The sequence below is a fragment of the Pangasianodon hypophthalmus genome, chromosome 20, assembly GCF_027358585.1.
Source record: "Pangasianodon hypophthalmus isolate fPanHyp1 chromosome 20, fPanHyp1.pri, whole genome shotgun sequence".
In the NCBI taxonomy this organism is placed as follows: Eukaryota; Metazoa; Chordata; class Actinopteri; order Siluriformes; family Pangasiidae; genus Pangasianodon; species Pangasianodon hypophthalmus.
Genome location: NC_069729.1, coordinates 17,908,974 through 17,932,941, shown reverse-complemented (window position 1 = coordinate 17,932,941; position 23,968 = coordinate 17,908,974). Strand labels below are relative to the sequence as shown.

Genomic DNA, 23,968 nt, shown 5'->3' with positions numbered 1-23,968 from the left:
TGTTTTGCCACCAAACATGTTTTTTTCTATCTTGTGTCTTGAAATTTTTAGCTGAACTCTGTATCTTTCTGACGCCAATAAAAGTAATGTTTGAAAACAAAACTACCTAGTTTAAGTGTAAACAAACAAATAAAACAGACAAACAGAAAACAAACAAATAAATAAACTGCAGTTACAAGACAAATTAAAACACACTACCACAACAATATATTTTGTTTGCAAATATAAATTTGATCAATTCATTATTTTTTAGTCCCAAACAAAAAAACAATTTTACTTGTAATTTTTTTTTTCATGACAATTTCAATAGCTCTGATCTGAAATCTTCTTTAATATCATAATATTGTAACATTTTACATTTTACAGCAATACTGTATTATAAATAATAATAATAATAATAATCTGGCCTTACATTCGAGACCCTTCATCATACATTAGCTTTTGGAGAAACAGTTTTGTCTGTTGTTCTTCAAACTACGATCAAACCCTCATCTGGTGAACAGAATTGTGGGATTTGTTTCTCTGAGAAAGACATACGAAACTATCTTCAAATAAGGAATTTTACAGGACAGCTGACTTTTACTGCCTTCTGAATGGAAGAGTCTTACAGAGCACCATCAATAGCTTATATTTCTGTCATCACGTCTTTCTTCATCATGGTGATGTAAACACTGATGAGTTAACCGTAGATGGATACTTACATTTCAGTAGAATCTGATAACAAAATGCTAGTGAATGTGACCTTTGTATGTACATGTGCAAATCACATAACTGCAAAAAAAGACAGAAAAAACATCCAAATTTTGAAAAATTCTCTTTACAGTAATGTGATAACCACAAAACTCAAGTTTTTGCACAGCACTTTTTATGACACCAGGGTAAATAAAGCTTGACAGTGAGCTTGACTGCTGAACAAACATGTTTCCACTGTGTGTGTGTGTGTGTGTGTGTGTGTGTGGGTGTGTGTGTGTGTGTGGGTGTGTGTTGATTGTAGTATTGAGAAAGAACTTTGACTCCTTCACCTAAGATTAATCAAACAACAATTTAATATATTTCCAATCAATTTCTTGTATTCTGGAGGAATTTACTTGACGATATGCTACTAAATTACATTGCGTGACATGCCAGAGTATGTAGAAAACATTTTTTAAGGTTCCAGTTAAAAATATGTAAAAGTAAAGATTTCGTAAGCACATTCAAGCCTCCTGATTTTGAGTCCTAGACTGTAATTTCCTCATTTTTAAGAAGCCGAATGTAGAAATTCCCGTGAAACCTCCCACTTTCAGAAGCCCAGGAGTCATTATCTCAGCTCTCAGGGGACGGTGAGAAACGAAGCACTGCAGCCAAGAATGTTCCTGCAAAGGAAATAGTTGTGAGTTAATCAAAATGTAAAGCAGATGCTGTCAGGGAGTTTCCTCAGACATTTCCTCACGGAAATGTTGTCATTCAAACCTTGTAGGACTATCAGACTCCTTCCACAGTATCACAGGGAGTGATAATATGAGGAGGTTTATATGAAACATATGAGAAAATGTGATAGTATTTTATATAGAAATATGTCTCTGGACTAAATCTAATTATGGAGGCAAAATATTGGAATATATCTTAAAAAATGAATTGCTTAGCTCTTCCTTTTAAACTAAAACACTCATACATGTACTCTATAGAAGCTTGGACATCTCCCTGATGATGGTATTATCAGTGGTGATTAGAGACAGCTAGGGTGATGCAGGGGGAGATTAGATTCACAACATAATTTGTATGAAAAGGTGTTAAAAGTCAATTTTTTTATAAGTCGCTAAATGAAAAATTGTAACAGTGTATGTCAAAGGTTAGGGTCAGGATTAGGCTTCAGACCTCTTCTTACGACTTCATTCATGAAATCTAACAAAATCTAACCATATGACTCTTGCTCATTGAAATTCGATCAGATTTGAATGACCATTTAGTCTACAATTTTGCAAACAAGAGGGAAAAATCAAGTGCAAGAAAACTAGTCAGTGACTAACGTTGGAAGAAATTGCTATTTATCTGAAAATGAAAGGTCACATGGCCAGTACTCTTCTTTAAAAACTGTTTTAATATGGAGACTTGTGTAGCCAGCAAACTCTGTGGCACAAACTCTATTGGACAGATCGCACATAAATTATTCTGCATGTACTGTACACTGAGGGGAAGTAATTATTAAGACACTTTTTTTGTTGCATATATCCACATATATCCACATTTCATATAAATATGAACAAAATTATGTATACATAAATATAAACAAGGATACCTTAAAAAAAATGATAGAGTAAAAATGATGCGAACACTATATTTAAAAATATGTACGTACAGTGGGGTCCAAATGTCTGAAACCACATTGAATATCTGGGATTTTTTTTAAATTTAACTTGGAATATTGGAAATAAACAGGTTTTAGAATTCTGAAATATATAAAATATATAAAGAAAATAATTGTTCAATATCTTGGATATTTAATATTCAACATTCTGCACTATTTCTAGGTCCCTATTTAAATGTAAGCAAATGTGTGATATTGACCATGTTAACTGCTTTGTCAGATTTTCCTCATATCTAATCTCTTCTATTGAAGCAAGTGTTCAGACGACAATCTGATGGATTTGATCTAAAATGGACCACAAGGTTTTGCACAAACTTGTGGAGTCCATATCAGCTCGAGTACACACTGTCATTAAAGCAAAAGGGAGACGTATCAAATACTAAGAAACTCTGAAATTCATGCAAATATTTCAATGATTCTTCTTTTCATTCAAGTTGTTGTCAATGATACAATTTGTCATGGAAATTGTTTTATTAAATTAAAAAAGAATACAAATTTCACTAGTGATCTCAGACTTTTGGACCCCACTGTAGGGTAAAGTTCTCATACAAACACTTGGTGTCATTATAAAGGACACTGCCATTGTTTAGGAAGATTTCACGCAAGGAGCAATCATGGTGAAGTTGAAGAAGCTTCGTAAACTTCTCAGGGACAACGTTATTAAACAACACTTCAATGGAGAAAGCTACAGAGCCATAAAAAAGACCTTAAACATCCCTGTCAGTACAACTGTTTCAATAATATGCAGGTGGAAAGCTCATGGAACCACAACTAATAGTACCTGGACAGGTGCGCCACGCAAGATTTCACAATACACTCTCAGACTAACGATGAGGAAAATAAGAGAGAAGCCAGCAGTCATTTGAAAAAAGTTGCAGGAAGCAACACTTAGAAGCAGCAGGAACAACAGTATGAACTGCATCGTGTTCATTTCTCTGATGAAGAGGAAGCACAGGGATACATATTTAAAAACATTTAGACAAATCTGAAATCTTTTGGAACAATATACTCTGGTCAGACAAAACAAATTAAGAATTGTTTGGCAATAATTCAGCTCGTCATTTGGAGAAAGAAGGGTTGTGCATGTGATCCCAACAACACCATAACCACAGTGAAGCATGGGGATGGGAGCATCATGATATAGGCTGCTTTGCAACAAAGTACTAATGTTGCTAATTTGTGGTGTCTGGATACTTTTCCCTATGAATTTTGTTTTTTAAGCATATCTTTGTTTATGCTAATGAATACATACTTGTTCGTTCCTATCTAATCTACATATAAAGTATAGTATATATAAGTATAGTATATATTGGCATAGACCTTTGTAAATGGTGTCATGTAGCTTTATGAACAATGCTCTAAAGTAGAATTAATATCATTTCACCGATATCTCAGATGAATGAAAGCAAATTTCTCCTGCACTTTCTTCTTCTAGGACCTATGGGCACGCCTCCTCAGCAGCCGAGGGGTGTTGTGGAGGATGAGGAAGAAGAGAAAGAGGGTCACAGAGAAATGCTGAAAGATGGAGACGTGCCACAGAAAGACAGCACCGTTTCTGCAGTGGCTAAAACGTCTTCTTTGGGGAAAGACAGTGAGCTTCGGGAGGTTGCAGGAAAGAAGACAAGTGGTACAGGTACAGGTGGAATTGTGAAAAGAAGAGAATTAATGAGGTCGTTTTTGGAGGCAGTGCCCTCTGGTAGTCAGGAGAATCACAAACACAGGCAAATTCAGTTTGACAAAGATAAACAATGGCTACGTTTAAATGCACGCCACTATTCCGATATTAATATTCTAATTAGTATTGAGTCATGTAAATGCTGCAATCTGATTGCCTGATTCAAATTAAGACAATATTCTAATTCCCCAGATTCTGATTCCAATCCCTGGAATATGCCTGTTTTAATCAGAAATTTGTTGCATGTAAGCACCTTATTCAGAAAATCCGCTGAAAGGGGATATACACTATATTACCAAAAGTATTCGGTCACCTGCCTTGACTCACATATGAACTTAAGTGCCATCCCATTCCTAACCCATAGGGTTCAATATGATGTCGGTCCACCTTTTGCAGCTATTACAGCTTCAACTCTTCTGGGAAAACTGTCCACAAGGTAGAGGAGTGTGTTTATAGGAATTTTTGACCATTCTTCCAAAAGCGCATTGGTGAGGTCACACACTGATGTTAGTCGAGAAGGCCTGGCTCTCAGTCTCTGCTCTAATTCATCCCAAAGGTGTTCTATCGGGTTCAGGTCAGGACTCTGTGCAGGCCAGTCAAGTTCATCCACACCAGACTCTGTCATCCATGTCTTTATGGGCCTTGCTTTGTGCACTGGTGCACATTCATGTTGGAAGAGGAAGGGGCCCGCTCCAAACTGTTCCCACAAGGTTGGGAGCATGGAATTGTCCAAAATGTTTTGCTATCCTGAAGCATTCAAAGTTCCTTTCACTGGAACTAAGGGGCCAAGCCCAACCCCTGAAAAACAACCCCACACCATAATTCCTCCTCCACCAAATTTCACACTCGGCACAATGCAGTCCGAAATGTACCGTTCTCCTGGCAACCCCCAAACCCAGACTCGTCCATCAGATTGCCAGATGGAAAAGCGTGATTCATCACTCCAGAGAACGCGTCTCCACTGCTCTAGAGTCCAGTGGCGGCGTGCTTTACACCACTGCATCCGACGCTTTGCATTGCACTTGGTGATGTGTGGCTTGGATGCAGCTGCTCGGCCATGGAAACCCATTCCATGAAGCTCTCTGCGTACTGTACTTGGGCTAATCTGAAGGTCACGTGAAGTTTGGAGCTCTGTAGCAATTGACTGTGAAGAAAGTCGATGACCTCTTTGCACTATGCGCTTCAGCATCCGCTGACCCCTCTCCGTCAGTTTACGTGGCCTACCACTTCGTGGCTGAGTTGCTGTTGTTCCCAAACTCTTCCATTTTGTTATGATAAAGCTGACAGTTGACTGTGGAATATTTAGGAGCAAGGAAATTTCACGACTGGATTTGTTGCACAGGTGGCATCCTATGAGAGTTCCACACTGGAATTCACTGAGCTCCTGAGAGCAGCCCATTCTTTCACAAATGTTTGTAAAAACAGTCTGCATGCCTAAGTGCTTGATTTTATACACCTGTGGCCAGGCCAAGTGATTAGGACACCTGATTCTGATCATTTGGATGGGTGACCGAATACTTTTGGTAATATAGTGTATGTGCATGCTCAGTCCTCAAGGAATTGTGGGTGCTAACAGATGCTTAGCTGTAGGCTAGGTATTTAGGAATAGCAACTCAGGCATTCGTACAACAACCATGTTTACAGGAATATTCCGATGCCTGTACACAGATAAACATCGTAATTGGAATATGGCTGCAACCCAAATATAGACCTTAAATGGAATCTGATGTGCATGTAAACGTAGCCAGTGATAAGTTGTTCCTGTGAGAAGAGAAATGGGCTAATTAAGACTTTATATCAGAATCAGCTGAATAATAATAATCTTCTATTATAAAATGAAATATAATATATTCATACTACTAAACCGTGTCTGGTTTTCTAACAGCATCTTAAAGTCAAGATCATTTGGTATAGAGAGAGAGAGAAAGAGAGTTCAATGTGCTGTGGTACCATTTAAAAACAATCTTCGCTTAGTTGGGTTTCCATGTTGCATGCTGTAAAGATTAAAATAAAAGCTTTTTGCGTGCACATACATAATGTACAGTAGGATTAATCAGTGCAAGATACAAATTAATGGCCAAATTCAAATTTGGTATTATAGCCAACCATCAGATAAGGTCCTTGACACCCCATTTAATGTGTTTTAGTGAGGTCATATCTTAATTAAACTATTTATAACTAAATTATACCTTAAGTAAGCTGCTTTAAACACTTTAAGAGCAAAGGTGGATATAGAAGGACATTTTTGAAGCAAAATTTGTATTAACTTTTTCTTACATATTTTAACATGTATTTTATTTCTTTCTTTCTTTCAGATAAGCCATCCTCTAGAAGCCCAAAACAGTAAGTAGTCTGATTACTACTCCTTTTCATTTAAACCTTCACCTAATTTTGTAATTTTGTCCTAGTATCTTGTTATTTTACTGGGTCCCTGGAGGACTAGAGGTTAGGCCTCACCGCTGCGGCCCGGGTTCGATTCCTGGCCAGGGAACTGACCCCAGCCACTGGGGTTGCGTGCAACAGTGTGCTCTCAAAGCCCGGATAAAAATTGGGGAAGGTTGCATCAGGAAGGGCATCCGGCGTAAAAACTGTGCAAATCAAATACACGGACTAATGATCCGCTGTGGCAACCCCTAACGGGAGCAGCCGAAAGAGGGACAACAACAACAACGACTATCTCGTTATTTTAACCTTCATCCTCTGTTCATTCTTTAGCAATGAGTTAAGACCACTTCTCTTAATTTTATATCTAAGAGTTTTTGTGATTAGTTTTTAAACTGTCCATTATATCTATTACATCTAATTTATTAACTAATTATTAATACCAGCCATTTTTAAACATTTTCGACTGCTAAGGTTTATCATTTGTCATTGCATAGCTTTTCCTCCAATGAGAATGATCCTGCCAACTGAGCTTGACTACCAAGCAACCTTATCACAAATTAAACCTGGCAAGGAAAATGCCATGAAATATAAATACAAGATATAAATATATATAAAAAAATCGAATCATTTTTGGATGTTGATTCTAATTCATTGTGGGGCCTAAAGCTATGAAAAGGTCTGCATCTTTTATCAAGAGCTGTATGTATTTTATCAGGAACAAGAAGTATTTTATTCTGCTTATACCAAAGCAATTTGCCAATGCTAACATTTTTTTCTTATCCGTTTATAGTTACATTTAATGTTGCAGAACATCCATATAACAAGTTCATTCTTGTTATCACTTATGTTATAGCAGCAATTCTTTTAATATGACTAAAAGTCAAGCTTGTCATGTTATCTAGAAGAAATTCCTGAAGACATTCCTGTGTCAGAAAACTTTGACTGCTACAAAGCTCTCACACTGGAGACTCCTTCATCATATCAACAATTACCAAGGTTTTGTAATTAGTGCATCTGCCCTATACATCAGTGTGTTAGTCGTTACTATAGTAACAATAACTTATTAGAACGAGCACATTGATATAAACATGTGATTTGCCTTGCAGCCAAAACTACTGTCAGAACTACTGTTAGAGGAAATGAATCAAGACCTTCTGACCAATCAGATTTGAGAATTATACTGTTGGAATTCAGTGGCTATAGACCTGCATCACTAGAAATCTGTTGAATTTCTATTGCTTACATTATTAGATTATACAATCAATCATTATAATTATTATTAGAATTATTGTCGTTCTGCATTCTGTGAGTATCCTGATGCAACTCTGTTATTCAGTAATGATAATAAGAATACATTTTATTTAAAAAGCACTAAAAAAAAAACCAAAGGAGAGGTGAAAACTGATGAAATGACAGCTACGAGAAACATTCGATTAACACAGAAAGTAATATTATACTAATTTGTTGAAAACCTAATTCTCAAAGCTATACTGTACACTACATTAAAGTGTTGAGCTCTTGGGTTTCATGGAGTGGTAGAACCCGCAGCCATTTTGAGCCATTTTCCTTTTAATTAAAATTGTGCATTAAAAAATTTAATTCTTAGAACTTCTTTATACGTAGGAAACAGATATGAGGGTATTTTGAGATCAGTGGCAAAGTTGTAACATGAATTGTTTGTAGTTGTTCGGAACACTCGCAGGACCGTGGTCCGGGTTCAGCATGGATTTATTTATTTTTTTGATGAAAAGGACACAGTGTTAAACCGGTGCTGCCGTTCCTGTGGGTTTTCCTGTCCTGTCCTGAGAGCCGTGACTAAAACGAGCTCCTCTTCAGTTCTGGCTGCCTCGCCGTTTTTGCTGAGTGCATGTTTCCACCATCGAGATGTCAATACAGCACCATAGCCTGGAGCTATCAATAGCATTTTCCACTCGATAATGTGGGTGTCAGCATTTGCTGCGATTGCAGTGCTGTCAGGAGGTCAAGCCCAGGTCTGACTCTGTTATACAAAGCTAAAATTAGAGGGTTTATACAGTATGAGTGCACAAATGTGTCATTTATGTGTCATCAGTGTTCTTTTATGAAGTGGACTCCAAAATTATTGGTACAGTTTATGGAAATAAGTGAAAAGTCATACATTAATACAGGGTTTCCCAACCTGGGGTTCATGCTGGCATTGCAGGGGGTTTGTGAGACTGTGATAGAAATGTCAATGATGTGCTAAATTACATTTTAAAACTATATATGATTTCAAGTTAAAAAAGTAAATTAATTACAACCATTAGTATTGTAGCAGTGTATTGTAACCTCATATGAAAAAACTGATAGAAATTGACTTAATTACTTATAGGTCAAGGCATAAGATAATAGTTCTTAGCATATGAGTGTTAAATCTTTTTACCAGAGGCCAAAAAATTGAATTTCTGCCTGTTTTGGAGGTATCTTTGTGCATTGAATTTATTTGTGATGTCACTTTGTGATGAATTTATTTGTGATACCATTGGTTAATGGCTCATGTGAAAGTAGACACTCAAGGATTTAAGAATTTGCCTACTAGGTTTAAATTTTAAAACCCTCCCCTTTCCCATCGCCCTGCTCACCAGCAGCTAAACACAGAGTCATGATACTCTACATACAGAAACCCAACTGGCTAATCCTGACTAATCTTATAACAGACTTGCAGTGATAATTTATTTTATTTGTTTATACTGATTGAAAATGTCTGATAAGTTGATTTCCTTAGACAGCAAAATCTCTAAAGCAGAAAAGTACAACTGCCAGTACAGTGAGGAGTATTTAAAATATTGATTTAAATGCACGGACAGTGACATGGCCAAACACTTTCCCAAGTGTATGATACATATATTTGAAGCAGCTTTCTAATCAAAGTATGAAGCCAGCTTTCTTAAAAAGACATCTGGAAACAAACCATGAAAACCTGGCCATAAAACCATATTTTTTTGGGCAAGGATGCACGGAGTAAAACAACAACAAAACGTGTAAATGAATAAGCTGTAAACAATTTTTTTCAACAGGCAAATTTTCACTTAACATTAGCCTGCTTAACATATCCAGGGGTACTTGTCACAAATAAATAGGTTTAAGTGGTTCAGCTGGGGAAAAAGGTTGGGGACACCTGCATTAATACGTGCAATGTGGGATATTTTGATATTTGTAATGGCTCTCCAGGTCCTCATACTACTTTATATTCTTAGGTTTGTGCATGTGGATGTCTTCCAATTCAGACCAATGAAAAGTGATTTTGTTTTTCTGGATCTTGAAAGCTCCACCAACACTCAAATAACCTCCTGGCAGAGGCAACCAGGTTTTGAGCTAAAATATCCTGTAACTCAAAATAAAAATCTTCACAGAAACCACAAACCATCATTAATCCATGACCATTACAGTGAATTTGGAGGCTTTTTTCTTGTATGCGGTCCCCCATTTTCACCAAAAGTGCTGATGGTGTTCATGGCTAATCTATCTAAATCTCTAAATGATTTGGTTTGGAGAAACCCTTAAAGGTTGTCTATATATATATATTTTTTTTTAATTCTCCATCACTGCCTGTCTTTGGAGGACCTTATTGACTTTGTTTGCAATTTACATGGCTCAGTAATATCAAGGCCACTGAGAGGGAGAGGCATCAATTGCAGACAGTACGACAAATAGACAGTATGTTCTATGTAGAACAAAGTCACTTTAGTTAAATTAATAACTCCTAACTATCCAAAGGTGCACTAAGAAACCCTTCATTAAAACCAGCACACTCTGAACACCCAATAAGTAAAAAGAAAGGCTAGTAGTGATCAAATGATCAGATTTAACTTTGTGCACTTCTGTTTTTTGGTGTTTAAAGATATACATTTTTTCATTTTAAGTAACTGCTTTATCCTGGTCAGGCTGGCTGTGGATCTGAGGCTTATCCCGGGAATACAGGGCACAAGGTGGGAATACGCCCTCAATGGGATGCCAGTGGTGTGATATCCACTTGCTTCCAACAGCAGCCTTTAATGAAATTCTGGATTGGACTAATCTAGTTTTGCTTTGATTAACAATTTCCGGCATTACCCACAATGCCATTCGACTGCCTGCTGATAGCAGTGCAATAGGATTTAACCTTTGCTTCATCTCTATCTAAAAAGAGTGATCCAGCAGTGCTTTAGTCCTTTAGTCTGTCCAGGTTTGAGTCACCTTCTCATCTGTACACTCAAACAGATCAGCATCCAAAGCTTCAACTTTCATGCTAACACCACCACCAACCCCATCACACTTGTCAACTCGTAGCTCGCTAACTAGCCGAGCCTATGCCATACCACAGTACAACCATATTGTATAGCTGCATTGCATTCTGGGACTTTAAATGCACCAATGGTCAGTGACGAAAAGAAACTCTTGCGCTTTACTTTTTAGGAGCTAACACCAGTGTAACTGCGCTAGCAAAAACAGTGTCACCCTGTGATGTGAAAATATGGCACACAAACACTGACTTCTCACGGCAATAACGAAAATACAGCACCAACCTACAAATGAACATCACAACACCAAAACATCAGAAATATTTCAGCGTAAACATAATGGATGTGTTTCAGGGTGGAGTTTTCCTTTAAAGGATTATTAGTGATGTAGGACTCTACACCAACACATGCCACATGATTCCAAAAGATTTTTTTGTTGACGTGGAATTATTGTTCTGCGATTTAGGTAACAAGAGAATCTACACACAAACACACGCACATCAGCACAATATGGCAGCGTGACTTGAAGCATGTTTGCAAAATGCTGATGAGAGAAAGGCGGAGGAGACGCAGGTAAACATCAGGCACGCAATATTCCGCCACTCCTTGTGTTCAGTCTGAGATCATGTTCAGGGGGTGGGTTAACAGGAGACAAAAGCATATTCGTCAGCAGCTCCGTCTCTGTTACTGTGTGTGTGTGTGTGTGTGTGTGTGTGTGTGTGTGTGTGTGTGTAGAGAGAGGAAGTCCTCAAGTGCACAGAGCTCACAGCCCTTCTTATTAGCATTCTACAGCATAACACCTGTTCTTCCCTCCATGGCAAATGGAGACTCTTGGGAATAGCTGTTACGCACCGCTTTTGTGATGCCTTTGTATTCTGTGCTGTGATTAATATTCGGTGTGAAATCCCCGCCTGCATGCCGTTTTTCACTTTGCTTTTATCTAGAGACGTAAAATTAGCCATTTTTAATTAAAAAATAGCAGCTTTCACACTGTGCCCTCTCACTGTTTGTCTATAGACTGGAAGGTGGAATTTATGGAAAGTGAACTTACTGTAGAGGAGAAGAACGGCAAGATGTTTGTAAATGAACTGAAGGGGATTCTTATAGGGGAAAATGGTTTCTCTCTGAGAGCAGCGTGCACTCTGTGGGCTCTCCAACATTATCAGTTCTCATTACTGTGTAAACACCCGGGCGTACACATTGTGGGCGAGGTTTAACTTTAACAACACTGAACTGCAAGGATAAGGTTATTACAAAACATACCACAATTCTGACTGGGGTTGATTAATTTTCTAGAGCAGCAGCTCTGACAGTCATGCAGCTGTTATTCAAATCACAGGTTTAATATTAACGCACTCGCTTATTCTATTCATTCACAGGGACTTGTCTGGTGCGTGCTCCACATAATCATAATCAAAACTTAATATTAAACAGATTAAAACATGTTTATATTTAACAAAGAAAAACATATATAATCATTGATATTCTGTAGAATTTTATTTTATTCAACATTTATGGAAGGAGTCTCCATGACAACGGCATGTAACGTGGGCTCTATACACTTCCCCTCCGTGCCAGCAGAGGTCGCCATCTCCAGGGTTTTAGACCAACCTCTGCATTTACATCTGGTTCACTTCCTGTTTTTTTTTTTTTTTTTTTTTTTAGAGAGAATTTAATTAATTAATTAATTAATTAACAGATTTTAATTAATTAATTAATTAATTTTAGATTTTCAAAATACACATGGCAAAAAAAAAATTGAACCTACAATTTGACTATAAAATATTCTGCTTAAAAGATGAACAGGAGAAAGAAAGGCTACAAAAAAAAAAAAAAAAAAAAAAAAACCCTCAAAGAAGCAAATGTAACATCACCAAATGGCACTTTTGAGAGCGAAGATAATTATAGCAGTGGAATTTTATTTAAATGGATGTGTATAGTTTGTGGGTCTTTTTAGTCATATTTTTCCATGTACCTCAAGCTCAGAACAAATAAAAAAAAAAATTCACATATGAATAAGTCAGTATTTAACCAGTTTAAATACCTGTCCATCGTGAAGTCTTGCCAATCCTTGTATTGAGTAAGGTCTAAGGCTTATTATTTCACAATTGTCTTATCATGCTTTGACCCTAGGCTTTTGTTATTGAATATTCTCTGGATTTCACTTTGGCCTTAATATTTTCTAGTGATTGTGGCACAAAGCTTCATGAAGCATTAAAGCTTTCCTTTCAAGTATGTTGAAAAATTATTAATTTCCTGAGGCTTCAAGTGTCCACTAGAGGGCTCTAGTAGTCACAAAAACTATATATAGGTCTGTGAACCATATAAAATTGGTTTTTGATGACAATGCTGTGTGTGTAAAATGTGGACTAGTCAAAGCCAAAAAGAAATAAACAGCTGATGTCACATGAATGTATTCTTGAAAGTGGATTATGTTTTTATCGTAGCCTAGACATGAACATTAAATAATATATGTGGCCAGAGATATTTATGTTATGCTGATAGAGCTAGTACTGAGCAAAACAACTAGGTGGTCACTTCCCTAATGTCAGTTTTAGTTTGCTTTTTAATCACTGCTTTTTTTAACTGTACACAGTGACACCAGCATAGATTTTTAATAATGTTGAATAATGAAGCTCCCTGTTTGTCTGAAATGTTCTAGAGATGCAGAGAACCCGGCTCTAGCTGCAGAACTTGTAAAGACAGAAGAGGTCACAGTCAGCGCATTAGCTTCTCCTGGAGGTAAGAGTCTCCTTACTTACTCTCCTTACTCTAGCGCTAAAAATAAATTTACCCATTTTGCTTGAAAATTCCTCTCTCGCTGTGAAGTGCTGTTAAATTAAGTGCAGCACAGCAGTGTTTAAGGAAATGCACTCAAAGGTTAATAAATGAAACCACCGAATTTGTCTTAACGTTGAAATTCATTAATGCATTTTAAACCACAGTGCTGTTGTATTCTCAATTCTGTTTGGTCAGAAGATGTCGAAAGATGGCAGTGTATGACATCTAACATAACAGTTATGACATGGTTATGTCAGTCTTATGATGCATGATTTAAGTAAATTGCTATCTTCTTGAATTACGTTATCTTCTCCGCTAATCAAGATATAGTAATGTAGGAAAACACTGGCTGAATATTTCCATGCTGACCAGAGTAGAAAAAAATCCTCATAGCAAATTTGAACCAAATACTACATAATCTATATTATCAGATTCGGAGGATTTTACTATTTAAACATTTGAGTTCAGTTGTCCTTCCTCTGTCTTTTTTTCTGTCTGATATCTGATGTGAAGTTGAAGAAGAAAGTATCTGCTGATCAGTCAGCTCCCGGAGGCCATGTGGGATGTGTGTATGTGACAAGATTGTCTTCAATGACTTGCGAATCTTTGCTCATTGCCACCAGCAAATCTCTAAATCGCTGCAGGCTACAAGTCAGTTGCTGTCCTCAGGAGCCAGACCCTGAGTTAGAAACACACACTGACTGTTTATTATTTATTAATGCCTAGCGATGCTGTTGGACGAACATTTCATTTGCAATTCATTTAGGTGTTGATTGCAGCTTCTTGAAACCCAAGTGTAGGCCATTAATTTTAGGGTACGCAAAAAAAAAATTCAAATCAGTACAATAAGGTTGGTTAGGGTCTATATGCAGGAAGGCTTTATATACAATTCCAAAACATAGCCCATTATCCAAAAAACAAAAAAAGCTCAAAACATGACTAGATATGAAATATCAAAACCAGAGGACCATCAAAAGAGTTATCAGGATTTAAACATGTTCTAGGCAATAGACAAACAAAGTTCAGAACTTACACAACTATGAGATTGGCAAGACTTCGCAATGAGCTATACAACTTGCTTATAAACGCCTAAAAATGAGAAAATAAACAGGAAATTGAGGTTGGAGGTTGTGTTAGAACTAAGGGCCTTGCCTGGCATGGAGAGGTAATGCCCTTATCTGGTGTTACTGTCCCAATATGGAGTCAGCCCTCATTTTCTCCCCAGAGAATCAATGTATAAAAGATAAGGAAAGACTGTACACCTGCCAACCTTCCATGAGACAGTTATAACATGGTTATGTATGTCTTATGAAGCAGGGTTGGTTCTTTAAATGGTTAAGACTACATCTTTAAAAAATAATGGCACCCCAACCTGTCTGAATGATTCATTTCTACCATTTTCTTCAGCTTCAGTAGACATAAATAGGAAATCACATCCAATGGGACTTATATGCTGCAAGTCTACAATTCCTTCTGAAGTAGTTTAAACATGCGCACAAATGCAAATGAGTCACTCTGGCAGTTAGTCATCGTGTGCAGGACAGGCGTAGGCCACCGCTGAGCCGATAATCACTGATAGTCAGACTAATTGTGGTTAAGAAACTTTGAAAGTCTGTACTCCCGCTCTCAGGAACACATTCCACAAAGCTGAGCTTTTCCTCAGGCTGAAAGCCGCCGGTCATTTTGTTCTTTTTCTCTCCAATTCTGACAAGAGCTTAGTTAGCCTTGCTGGCTAATCCGTTTCCCAATACTCCGAGTGCAACCTTTCCCTTAGATTAACTGGAAATGGGACCTCTGGAGGTGTGATGCAGAGGAGAAAGGAATGTAGACATATCAGGTTTTAAAAGGGAATCAATAGACTCCAAGTAAGCTCAGCTGGGTAAGACATGGTGGGACTGAAGCTAACGGCTAGTCCAGCAAGCTGAGAAAACACGGCTGGGGCAATAGATCAGGTGAACAAATTATTTATAATCTCAGCACACACAAGGTCCTTTTTCTCACATAAATCTTTTTTCATTCTGTGGTACTTTACTGGAGCTCCTCCTACCTCTACCCGAAGCTCTAACCACCCTAATTTTTTTTCAGCTTTAGAATTTTAGAGTTATAAATTAATATTCAGTAAATATTTTGCCATATTTTTGTGTTTGTTTTCCTGACTTTTTTCAAGGCATTTTTTCCACGGAGTCAGAGTCACTTGATGTTGTCAAGGAATTGGTGGAGGCAGATGAATGGAGATATTTGTCCATCTTTATTGCTTAACTCCTGCGCTAGTACGTCATGTCAGGATGGCGAACAATTTAAATGTGATTATTTAAATTTTATAAAATAAATGCATGAAACAAATGAGAAGATTTCAAACAAATGTTTCTTGCATGACCACATTTTTAAATCAAATGTTTCCACATAGGGTAATGGCCTATAGTTCGGGAACTCCTGACTTAAATAGTGGCTTGTGGACACACACCTACACACACTTTGTTTTCTCTGTGATATTTTCTAAGCCTCTCCATTGAATGATATTCAGACGGGCAGCTCAGAGGTGATCTATGACGACGTGGCATGTGAGGACGTGTCTCGAGGAGAAGGTCGGTAATAACGTAATGCTGGTGTGTGTGTGTGTGTGTGTGTGTAAGCATGATCTGTATGCCAGCTGTGCATTCATACATTGACTCTATATTTGTCACAGAGAATATATGTGTCTAAAAGTCAGACATTACCTATGTCCTATGGGGATGTGCTGATCGTAGTTGCTTGTGTGTGTGTGTGTGTGTGTGTGTGTGTGTGTGTGTGTGTGTGTGTGGCAGGAGACATGATCTATGAGGACGTACAGAAAGAGGAACTCCCTCAGGGGCCCAACAACGGCTGGAGTTCCAGCGAGTTCGAGAGCTATGATGAGCAGTCCGACTCTGAGAAAGTGGCTTCCCGGAGCAAGGTGTGTGTATGACATCTTTTTACGATATAAATTATACCCTGGTTTTATTCAGCATTCTACACACCTAAAATGCTGAAGGACATCTTGCCTACGTTTTGGCCAGAAGGGGGCAGTACGGACCTAAATTTGCTCTTCCTTCTCATTCCCACACCCACACCTCTCTCACTGCCCGTCACAGGGAGGGGTTTTGAGTTCACTCCTCATCCACATTACATTCCTCCATGTTCCTGAGGTCAGACTGCCATCGAGAACACTTTGCCCAGACAGAAGTCCCTGAGAAACCAATTGCTTATCAGTGCCCTCACCTCTGTCTCACCCGAGCGGTACTAAACCCTCGCTCTCACACACTGAATATTACATGACACACTTTAATATCTAAGTGATCCAGAACTTTTTCTCTTCATATCAAAACTTATGCCTTAAATCTACCATTATTGTGTGCTTGTTTAAAGATCCAGGCAAGTAAAATATATATGTACTCTTTTTGAAATATAAAAATTGCTGACGGCATCTGCGGTGATGCGTCAGAGAAGGTGATTCTTTCATTCTTTTTTAATAAGAAGAAAAACATCAAACTTTCTAATATGCCTGCAGTTATGCATACAAAAAGAGTGACATTAAACAATATATGAACACGAACTATAAACAAATACAAAAAACAAACATAAATACAACAAATTATACTATAAATTAAATTGTTAAATATTAAAACAGAATAAAGAAATAACATAAATTGTGTAGAATTATACAGCATTGCACTGTGATTAATGAGAAAACCCCCCTTCTATATATATCAGTGATGTATTATTATTATGTAGCAGAACAAGCACATTAATATAAACTTGTGATTTGCTGTCAGAGACGCTGTTAGAGAAAATGAATCAACATGCTCTGAGCTTTGATTTAGTAAATCTGATGAATTTGATTTAGAGAAATAGAGGGCAGGTAGTAAATCCTTGCCCCCACGCTGCTCAAGCTTTACGACTAAACCTTAATCCATGTCGCCTTCTTGCCCCACTCACGCTACTCACCCTTTTTTGTGTGCTTTTGGCATTTACCTTGAAGTCCCTCTGTTTGTCCTCTCTGTTTTACTCCTCTCCTTCCATCCATGACCTCTGCACTGCTCTGTGGCTGCTGATGCGATGTGATGCTCTGTAGCTCTCCCCTGATATACGCCGTCTTCGGGAATGTTGTGCCAAGACCAGGAGGGAGCTAGCCTCGAAACTGGGGGGAAAGTATCAGGTATAAAACCACAAAGCTGTTAACACTATGTGCTGTTTTACATAAAATTCATATATTGTGCATATTTTTGGCCATGTCTTGTCTTTAAAATTCACATTTTTATCCATAATTCATCTGTCATTCACTTGTGCCTTTTTTTTTTGTCTGAAAACTCTTATGCATCTTCATAAATCCACAAAAACTATTTAATTAGTTGCATATAGCCAAGCCAAGACTTTTATTGTTAATCTTTTTGGGTATATGTTTTTGTTAAAATTTATTTAGTTTATTTTTCATTCACTTATGCCTTTTTTTGTATAAAGACATGAAAGACCCTTATGCATCTGTGTAAATTCAGTACAAGTACTATATGAATAGTTGTGTATTTCCAAGCCAAGTGTTTTATTATGCATCATTTAAGGCATGTATTGACTTTAAAATTCATATGTAAATCAGTAATTCAAGTGTCACTCAGTTACACCCTTTTTTGTCTGAAAAAGAAGGAGGACAATTATGCATCTGCCTGAATTACGTAAAAAAAAAAAAATTACTATATAATTATTTGCATATAGCCAAGGCAAGACTTTCACTGTGCATCTTTTTGGGCATGGCTCGTCTTGTAAATTCTTATGTAAATCAGTAATTCAGCTATGCCAGCCATCTATGCCCATTTTTCTCAAAAAGAGAAGGAACATTATGCATCTGCCTAAATTCTGTATAAATACTATGTAAATTGTTGCAAACTTCCAAGCTAAGGCATCTTTTTAGGTATGTATTGTCTTTAAAATTCATATATAAATCAGTCATTTAAACATACCATTCACTTATGCTCTTTTTTTGTGTGAAAAACAGGAAGAACCCTTATGCATCTGGGTAGATTCTGTATAAATATACAGTAAATAGTTGCATATTTTCAATCCAAGACTTTTATGGTGCACTTTTTTGGGAATGTCTGGGCTTTAAAATTCATATGTAAATCAATAATTCAACTGTCATTCACTTATGCCCTTTTTTTGTCTGAAAAGGAGAAGGAACCTTATGCATCTGCATAAATTCTGTACAAATACTATGTAATCATTTGCATAACACCAAGCCAAGACTTCCTTTGTGCATCTTTTTGGCATGTCTTTTTGAAATTCATATGTAAATTAATTTTTAGCACATTTTTTGCCACTTTGAACCATTATACTATTTCATCCATCTGTGCCCATTTTTCCTTAAAAGGAGAAGGAACCTTATGCATCTACATAAATTCTGTGCAAACACTATATGATTATTTGCATATAGCAAGCCAAGACTTTTATTGTGCATCTTTTTGGGCATGTCTTTTTTTTTTTTTTTTTTTTTTTTTAAACTTGTGATTAGTGCCCTGTCATTTATGTCCTGTCCTATATTCGCGTTGTGTAGTTTATGTGGCTTTATAATTTTCCTGTCTTTTCATTCCTTTCACTGAAGTGATTTTTAAATGCACTTAATAATTACAAAATTACAGACCTGACTCAGTGGGATGGACTGACTCACTATCTAATGAGAAAAATGAATACTTTCTACTGCTCTGCCTCAGTTTCCTGTTGCTGTCTGTCTCTCTATTAAGACCAGTTTATAGTCCATCGTTATATATATACGGCACGGCACTGACAAATGTTGTTTTTCTTCTGCTATAACATCATTCAGCTATAATCTGGATGGCTAATACACTAAAAGAGACAAACAATGGCTGAAACTTTTATGGTTCTTTCAAACATTACCACAAATCAAATGTTTTTTGGTGGAGTGTTTTTTTTGTGCCACTACAACGATTGAATGACGGACACTTAAGTGCTGCTTTTGCTCTTTTTTTGTATCTACATTCTTTCTCGGCTCTGCTTTGCCACTTATTGCTTTCTGTCCACTTAGCGATCATTAACTCTCATTAATTCTCAATGAATGTTCTGATTTTTCTGTTGGATTTTTTTTTGGCACTTTGAACCACTTTTTCAAACATAAACAAGTCTTCATCTGGGATTATGGGTAGTTCATGCTTTGGATACTAAATGGAAAGTGGATCGAAGTGTGATATCATGATATCCTGCTTGTTGATTCATAATGGTTGACCTTTTCCCATCATGCCATATTTTCTGGTTTCCATCCTCCCCTGCTACAGATGCATCAGCTCATGAGAGCAGCACGCAGTGGGACTAAAGATAGCCTGGAGAAGACCAAGATGGCTGTCATGAGAAAAGTTTCCTTTCTCCAGAAGAAGGACCACTCGGGTAAACTAACAATAGTTTCATTTAGTTTCATTCAAATGATATCTGCATGATGAGCCAGGCATTTTCTAGTAAAATCTTAACCAAGCAACCATCCAGCCATTTTCTTAGAATTTCATCTAAATGAATGTGAACAAAATTCAACCACAATGCCGCTGCAGAGATCTGTTTGGATCACCTGTAGTATATTTCAAGGTGTGTGCTATGCTTGGGATAATAGATGTCCATGCCATGATACACAGTCATTTGAGAATACAAGGGTTTTTCTGCAATGGACAGATACTGATATAAGCGCTTCAGTATTGCAAGTAATGGGTAGAAGGGGAAAATTGTGCAATGACATAATAGTGGCTGTAGAAATTTGTGAAGAAATTATCATCTGCTAATGGAGGCTGGGAGGGATGGTCATGCAGCGGGTAGCATAGCTGGTCCCTTGTTCAATCCTGAGCTTGGGTTACTATCTGTATGGAGTCTGCATGGGTTTCTTCTGCATTCTTTGGTTTCCTCCCACCTCCCAAAACCATAGCAGTAGATGGATTACCTATGCTAAGTTGCCCCTAAGTGTGAACGTGTTAATGTGTGGTCATTATCCATAATCCATTGCAATGGATTGGCGTCCCCACGCAGGATGTATTTGCACTTTGCTCTCAGTATTCCTGGGATAGGCTCTGGATCAAACTCAACCCTGACCAGGATGAAGCTCTTACTGAAGAGGAATTTATTAAAAATGGAGAATGACTCCCACCTGAAGTCAGACATGATGATCAAGCTGTGTTAGTGTCAAATCAATGTAGAAAGGTCCTAATTCTCATTTCAGGTGTTGATCTGTTGTAGCGACGTGTCTCATATGTATTATTAAGTGTGTTGATTCTGCCTGACACTATTACTATTCCAGTCATTTACTACAATGCTTAAAACCTGTTTGAGAATCAGAAGGATTTTGTGTGCCTGTATCTGTGAGAAATCATTTTTTCAGGCTCCTCTGTAATTCTTTGTGAAATGAAAGTGTGTTTGGATGTGGCTTAGAACAGCTTGCTGGTGTTCTGCTTCAGATTTGCAGCACTGTTTAAGCTTGTTTTTTCAAACCTCACCCAGTTCATTCCAAGCAGGAATAAGATTGACAAAGAGACTTTCAGAACAGAAATCCAGGTCTAGACCACTAACGAGTGAATTGAAGGCAACAGTGGCAAGGAAACACATCCATAGAACATTAGGAAGTAATCTTGAAAGGAACCAAGACTGAAAAAAGGGTGACCAATTATTCTCAGATCTGATGAGAGGATCTTGGCCCAAACAAAATAAACATCTGTAAAATGCAGCAAGGACTGATGTCAAAATTATAACCGAAAACTGACTTAAAACCCACGTGGCTAAACTGGGAGGGTTTTTTTTTTTAAAAATGATCCCATTAAATATGAACCCTATACCCCCCTGAAAAGGGGGCACATACATCAGGTCAATAATTCTGTGGTCTAAAGAGAAGTAACCAAACTCTCTTTCTGTAACTCCTGCCCTCTCAATGTGTCACTACAGATGAAGCTGAAGATGATGCCGGCTATCTGGACGTGATAGTTTCTGAGGCCAAGCACCCTCCTGCACAGCTGGGCCCAATGCCAGAGGGACTTAGCAGTCACCAGGTGTGTGTGTGTGTGTGTTTGAAGTAATTCAAAGAGAAGGAATCATTTTAAAAGTGCTTAAAGTTACTGTCTTCACAATCCTATTAGTGCTGTAGGACCCGGTCTCAAGACATTTTCTGTATTGACTTGGAATTGTCTCAGACTTACTGGCAGTTGTACTTGGACTTGGTCATTGGTCTCACTGAATATGTTCTTGGTCTCGACGTGGAGTTTGTAAAATAATGTTTGTGTTGTGTTGTTTTTGCATGCACAACGTTTGACAATGAGTAATTAATTCTTCTAGAAAACAGCCTAATCATTCAATACATGAATGAAGCTAACTACTTGAGAGAACTAGCATAATTGGTTCAAGTTCAAGAATGGGTTTTGACAAAAATCTTGTTTACCAATGATGTGAAACTGAGCTTTCTTCCATCTTTGCAAAAGTGACAATCATTTTCCAACAAGCCCCTTGTGTTATATATAGCACAACACTCAAAAATCTGTATCTGAAAACTGAGTTAAAAGGAATTTTTTAATGATCCCATTAAATATGAACCCAATAACCCCTGAAAAGGATAAAATCACTTACACTTTTAATTATTTTCTCTTTCTTCAGATTGTTCGGCGTCACATTCTGGGCTCCATTGTGCAAAGTGAAAGGAGTTACCTGGAGTCTCTTAAAAGAATCCTTCAAGTGAGTTACATTCGAGTGGTTCTGGGTTGGATTTTAATCACAAAAACGATCCCAATATCAGTCTGAAATTTTCTGTTGCTAGTATACTGTATAATTTATTAGAAAGTATACTTAAAATATTTTGTCTGTTGAGCTGGACTTGGGTTTATGCTGTTTACTGCTTTTGCATTACAATAACTTTGCTAGGTGATTTAAATAAATAAAAATAAAAAAAAGGTTAGAGTGAATTCCCAGAGATCCAAAAAAATCTATTATTACATTTTATAATATTGACTAGAATCTAATCATTGATGTAGTCTATGGTTAGAATCTAATCATTGGCAAATTGATGTAGTAAAAAAGGAATAAAATACTTCAGGACATACTGTTATAGGAAACCAATATCAACTTCAGGGTGGTAACAGTATCTCTGATTTGTGTCAGGCTGCATGACACCACCCCATTGATTATTTTCCTATAATATCATGTTTTATTCCTTAATTAGGCCATTTCTGAGTTTACCACAGCAATTTCTGATCATCATATTAAATCAAGCTAATTAAGTATTTCAGTGCTAACCTTTGGTTCTTCTACTGCTTAGATTTTAAAATTTCATGTTTTCTCATTCACTCAGTGAATATATATATATATATATATGTATATATATATATATATATATATATATATATATATATATATATATATATATATATATATATATATATATATCTTTGACTGTGCCTGGAATATAATACCTGGAATATCTACAAATGATTTAGAAGTCCAAGCTTGAAATGAAGCCTTAGTTTTAATGTGTTTTGTAATCAGATTCATACTGAGTTATGCATCCTTTTAAATGAAACCCAATATGCTGTCTCAGAGTCGGGTTACGTGTATCTTTGATCTCAGCAGGTGCAGGCAAACGCATTTATTATCATTTCCCGTCCCAGGCAGAGGCACCAGTCCAAATTGAATCATGGATCAATGACAAATGGGTCCTATATGAAATCTAGTCCATCTGAATCCATGTGATTTCCCACCATTGTTGTGGAATGAAAGCTCTGTCTATAGTCTTTTGCTTTTTGAGTTCTTATTATAATGTCTCACATCATCGGGCTAATGTACTCAACAAGTGCATTTGGCAATACAGCTACATCGACTAGATGGCCCATTAATTGGTGAGGGTGTAACCAGAAAAGCTTGAAAAATTGAGTTCTGGAGTTGGCGCTGTAGGCTTTGTTAGAGAACAGAGTCCCTTTGGCTCATCCTCAGCCTTTATTTGTCCTTGTCGATAATTCATTAGCAGCAGAGAATGTGGGGGAGGAACGAAAGTGTTCATGAAAAATCTATTGTTTCCGCAGTCTAACTACAAAGTATCTTAGCTTTTAATGACTAGATCTCACTGTTTATTCATGAATGTATTTCTGGGTATTTCTTTTGTGTGTTTGTGTGTGTGTGTGTGTGTTTGTGTCCTAAGCGCATAAAAGTCCCACCAAGGCTGTAACTAGAAAACAGGCTAATTTTCCCCAATGATTTTGATTAGAGTAATAATAATGCAGGATGTATTGAGTACATCATGACTAAGACATAAATACAAGCTCTATTTTTTTATAAAAGAAAATTGATAAATAAATTAATAAAAGGATCGTAGAACATTATGCAAGCCTTGATGAGGGCTATTTGATTCATCCTTGAATCAAATATGAGTAATTTTTGAAGAATGCTTTCATGCTGTATTTTTAATTAATCGCTTATAAGTGCACTTAAATCCCCCTTTCTGTTCAAATGCATCACACTTTCTTATCCCTATTTTCCTTTCAAGGTAAAACGAGCCACTTTAGTAATATC

The 23,968-nt window shown here is 37.1% G+C and overlaps 1 protein-coding gene across 4 annotated transcripts in view; it reads left to right on the top strand.

The window, feature by feature from the left end:
• The window catches only part of arhgef10la (Rho guanine nucleotide exchange factor (GEF) 10-like a), a 151,820-nt gene that overhangs the window by 10,596 nt on the left and 117,256 nt on the right, over positions 1-23,968 (top strand). For 2 of the 4 annotated variants that reach the window (XM_034314470.2, XM_026932983.3), the window contains 9 exons: positions 3,783-3,980; positions 6,338-6,365; positions 13,308-13,387; positions 15,928-16,011; positions 16,231-16,358; positions 17,517-17,600; positions 19,723-19,831; positions 21,362-21,465; positions 22,064-22,141. In XM_034314470.2, the coding sequence (XP_034170361.2) occupies positions 3,788-3,980; positions 6,338-6,365; positions 13,308-13,387; positions 15,928-16,011; positions 16,231-16,358; positions 17,517-17,600; positions 19,723-19,831; positions 21,362-21,465; positions 22,064-22,141 (888 nt within the window). In that variant the 5' untranslated portion in view covers positions 3,783-3,787. Of the gene's footprint in view, positions 1-3,782; positions 3,981-6,337; positions 6,366-13,307; positions 13,388-15,927; positions 16,012-16,230; positions 16,359-17,516; positions 17,601-19,722; positions 19,832-21,361; positions 21,466-22,063; positions 22,142-23,968 lie in introns of those variants that run through there. The other 2 variants (XM_053242448.1, XM_034314471.2) reach the window with 2 other exon arrangements.